General features: G+C 19.9%; 1 protein-coding gene across 1 annotated transcript; it reads left to right on the forward strand.

The window, feature by feature from the left end:
• Positions 1-880: 880 nt before the first annotated feature.
• PRSY57_1357500 (zinc finger protein, putative) lies at positions 881-3,877 on the forward strand (the record flags this gene model as incomplete). The annotated part of the gene is made up of 1 exon (XM_012909497.2): positions 881-3,877. The coding sequence occupies one exon, from the start codon at positions 881-883 to the stop codon at positions 3,875-3,877; it is 2,997 nt and encodes a 998-aa protein (XP_012764951.2).
• Positions 3,878-4,547: the final 670 nt, after the last annotated feature.

The following is a 4,547-nucleotide window of genomic DNA, read 5'->3' on the forward strand; positions in this document are numbered from 1 at the left end:
TAAATTTTATATAAAATTTTTTTTTTTTTTTTTTTTTTTTTAAATTTAAAAAAAAAAAAAAAAAAAATAAAATAAAAAAACCAAAAAAAAAAAAAAAAAAAAAAAAAAAAAAAAAAAAAAAAAAAAGACAAGACAGGAAAAATATATCCTACATGTTATATATATATATATACAATTTTATTTTATTTTACATTTAATTTTACACTTGATTCGTATACATAAAATTTTTAAAAAAATTCCAAAAAAAAAAAAAAAATAATATATATATATATTTATTCATTTATTTATTTATTTCATGCATATATTATATTGTGAGAATTATTTTATATTTTATTACCTAATTCTATATAATTGTTTTCCATGATTTTATATTTATATTAAAAGTTATATAAAGACAAATAAATAAGGATCCGTAGGTTTTAATAAAATGCTATTACTAGGCTAATATATATATACACAATATAATAATATATATATTATATATTTATATGTATGACATTCTGGATATATATTATATAATTTTTGTTACAATTTTTTTTTTTTTTTTTTTTTATATTAAATTGGCATAGTTAAAAATTCATTAAATATTCATTGTTCTATATACGTTTCCTTTCTTATTTTATTTTATTTAATATTTTTGTCTATTTGTATTTATTTGTTATAATATATATCCAAAACTTGTCCAGTCGTTTGGTATATGATTAATATAAGATATATAGGGGAAGATAATCACAACAAACGTATATATATTTATATATATAATTATTTTTTCATATACCCTCCTCTGTTATACGTGTATACATATATATATATATATATATATATATATGGGAAGTCATCTAAACCTTATGATAAGTAGTAAAAATTTTGTTTGAACAAAATGAAAATGTCAGTAACTCTTCGTCAACATTTCTGGAAAACAAAATTGTGCCCTTTACATATGGAGAACAGGTGTAATGAAGGGAGCAATTGTGATTATGCTCATTCTATAGAAGACTTAAGATCTATTCCTGATTTGAAAAGAACTAAATTATGTTACAAACTATTAAAGGGAGAGAAATGTTTTAATAAAAAATGTAATTATGCGCATAATCAAGATGAATTAAAATCTGCACAGAATTTATTTGCATATAAATCATCTATGTGCAAATTTGTAGCAAATAAAAGATGCCTGAATGGTGCTACATGTCGTTTTGCTCATTCAGTTGATGAATTAAGGATTCCAAGGATACCTGATATTTTATTAGAAAAGAAAGATAATAACCAAACGGGTGGGGGAAACAAGGATCTCCTAAATATAGGAATCGATAATAATAATAATATGTTGAATGAACTAAATAGTAGCCATAAGAAAACAAGAAATAGAAATAATTTTAATAATAATTTAGATATGCTTATAAATAACTTTAATGAAATGCACATTATTAATAATGATTATATGAAGAATTATAATAATTCATTAAATATTCATAACAAAGGTGAAAATAATTATGATAATATTATTAATATGAATAATTATAATGATAATAGAAATACTTTTGTTGATCATGTCAATGATAATTTTTGTGATAAAATTTTTAATAGTCATTTGGATAATAATATGAATATTCACATGAACAACCACGTGAATAATAATATAAACAATCACATGAATAATAATAATAATATGAACAATCACATGAATAATAATAATAATATGAACAAACACATGAATAATAATAATAATAATAATATGAACAACCACATAAATAACAACATAAACAACCACATAAATAATAACATGAATAATTACATAAACCATAATATGAATAACCATTATAGTAATTATTCGCATGGTACATATGATAACCGTTCTATGCAAAAGAATTGTGAACTAAAATATCAAGATGATATGAAAAAGAAAGAAAAAAATAAATATAAAAATAAAGGGAAACTATTAAAGAATGAAAAAAACAATCCTAATTACATAGACAAGCAAAACAGTAGCAGTACAGAAAAAAATAAAAAAACAACGAAAAATTGTATCATGAATAGTACTTCTTCGTCTTTGAAAAATACCGAAGATAAAAGTTATGATAGTAACACAACCATATCTTCAAGCTTAAATTATGTAGATGAAGACAAGAACAAAACAAATGAAGATTCTTTCGCAAGCCCGACTTTTGAAAAAGTTGATAAAAACCAGTATTATGCAAAAACAGAAGAAAATATAAACATGAACAATATGGGGAAATCAAATAACAAAGATGATTCAAAAGATGAGAAGAATAAATTAGAAATAAAGAAAAATGAAAAATTAAATATAAAAGATATATATGATGAAAATAAAAATATATATTATATGTGTGATTCAAATAAACAGAATAATAATATGAATAATATAAAAGATAAAAAGAAAAAAAATAATATTATGGCTAGTCAAACAAAGGAGGGACAAAATAAAATAAATTGTATAGAATATGAAAATTTTACTAATTCTTGTTTATATAAAAAAATAAATATAAATCAAAATATTCCAAATTACTACAATTATCCAAATTATCACAGTTATCCGAATTATGACAATTATCCTAATATCTACAATTATCCGAATATACATAATTATCACAATTTTCAAAATCTATCAAATATTAAAAGTTACAATCCTTATTTCAATTATATACAAACAAATGATAAAATAAGTAAGGCAGACACATGTGTAGATAATCAATATTCTCAATATATTAATCCAAATGAATATGTTTTTTATGATCATCAAAATAATATACAGTATGCTCCACCAAATTATTATGGAAATTATTTATATTATTACGCGGCTCCATATGGTTATGGATCTGTTGGTTTACCAGAAAAAGTAGTACATAATAACGCTCCTAATGAAAAAATAATATTTAATGATAATAGAGGAGAAGAGTATACAAAAAATGAGGAAATTAGCATAAAGGAGGCTGAAACCGAAATTGAAGAAGATAAATCTGATGATACGAATAATAAAGTGGAAGATTCTGATGAATTGAATAGTGTATCACCAAAATGTGAAGAATATACTTCAAAGGAACAAATATATGAAAACAATATATATAAAGAAAGTAAACGTGAATTTGATATATATGAAGAGAAGGTATTACAAGTAGATACAGAAGAGGATAATATTAATGAGCAGGATATATCTGTGATAAAAAATTACAAAAAATTGAATGAAAAATGCATTATGGAAGAAAATGTGAAAGGTGAAGATTCAAAAATATGTTCTTTAGATGACATAAAGGCAGAAGATCCTATAAAAAATAATGAAAACTATTATATAACTAATGCAAATGAAAATGTAAAAACGTATAGTATTGAAAACATTATGAATGAAGAATTTACGAACAAATGTATTACTCTTAACATAGAAAATCCAAACACACAAAATAAAGATGACACACAGAATAATGAAGAAGTACAAATAGCTTCAACCGCTTTACATAAAAATGAAGAAGAAATAAAAACGAAAGATATGAAAAATTATCATAAGGAAAATAAGTCAAAAAGAAAGAAAAAAATATCCAAGTTAGTATCTTTAAAAGATTTCAAAAAGAAAAATAATAGAAATAATAATATTATGGAAAATGGAAAAAATACGAAATTAAATCCTGTTCCTTCATCTGTATATAGTTATATTGGAAATACAATTAATGCTCAAGGTGTAAATTATGATACAACGTATATGAAACCATTGTCTAATGATATGGATATATATATGAACAATCTATATCATATAAATCCTCTCAATAATGATTATATAAATTATAATTTGAATAATAGGAATTATGGTTATTATTACTGTTCTTATCCTAATCCTTCTATTTTTAATGATGAAGTATATTTAAATTAGAGAAAAATATGAATAAATATAAATAAATATAAATAAATAAATATAAATAAATAAATATAAATATATATATATATATATATATATATATATATATATATATATATATATATGTTAATGTTATGGATGCCTTTATTATCACGTACTTATAAAATATAGTATGTCGTATATAGCTATTCAGTAGGTAATACATAAAAAAAAATATATATTTTTTCTTATATATATATATATATATATATATATATTTTTTTTTTTTCATCATAAAAATTGTCTTTTGGTGTTATAATTTTTTTTTATTTTTTTTTTTTTTTTTAAATGAAAAAAATTTTAAACCTTACATAAAAATTATTCCCTATTTTTTCAAGGGGAAATCAAATTGTGACAACCCTTGTGTCTTATATTTTCTTATATTATTCTATTTTTATATTTTATAACTAAAATTAACAAATATATTAAAAGGAAAAAAAAAAAATTAAATATTATATTTTTACACAAATGTCTTAAGATTAGTGTGATTTTTTTTTGCAAAAAAAAAAAAAAAAAAAAAAAAAAAAAAATTAAAAAAATTTTTTTATATTATAAAAAAAAAAAAAAAAAAAAAAAAAAAATAATTTTTTTTTTATAAAAAAAAAAAAATTTAAAAAAAAAATTTAAAAAATTTTTAAAAAAAAAT

Source organism: Plasmodium reichenowi, chromosome 13 (assembly GCF_001601855.1).
Source record: "Plasmodium reichenowi strain SY57 chromosome 13, whole genome shotgun sequence".
Classification (NCBI taxonomy): domain Eukaryota; phylum Apicomplexa; class Aconoidasida; order Haemosporida; family Plasmodiidae; genus Plasmodium; species Plasmodium reichenowi.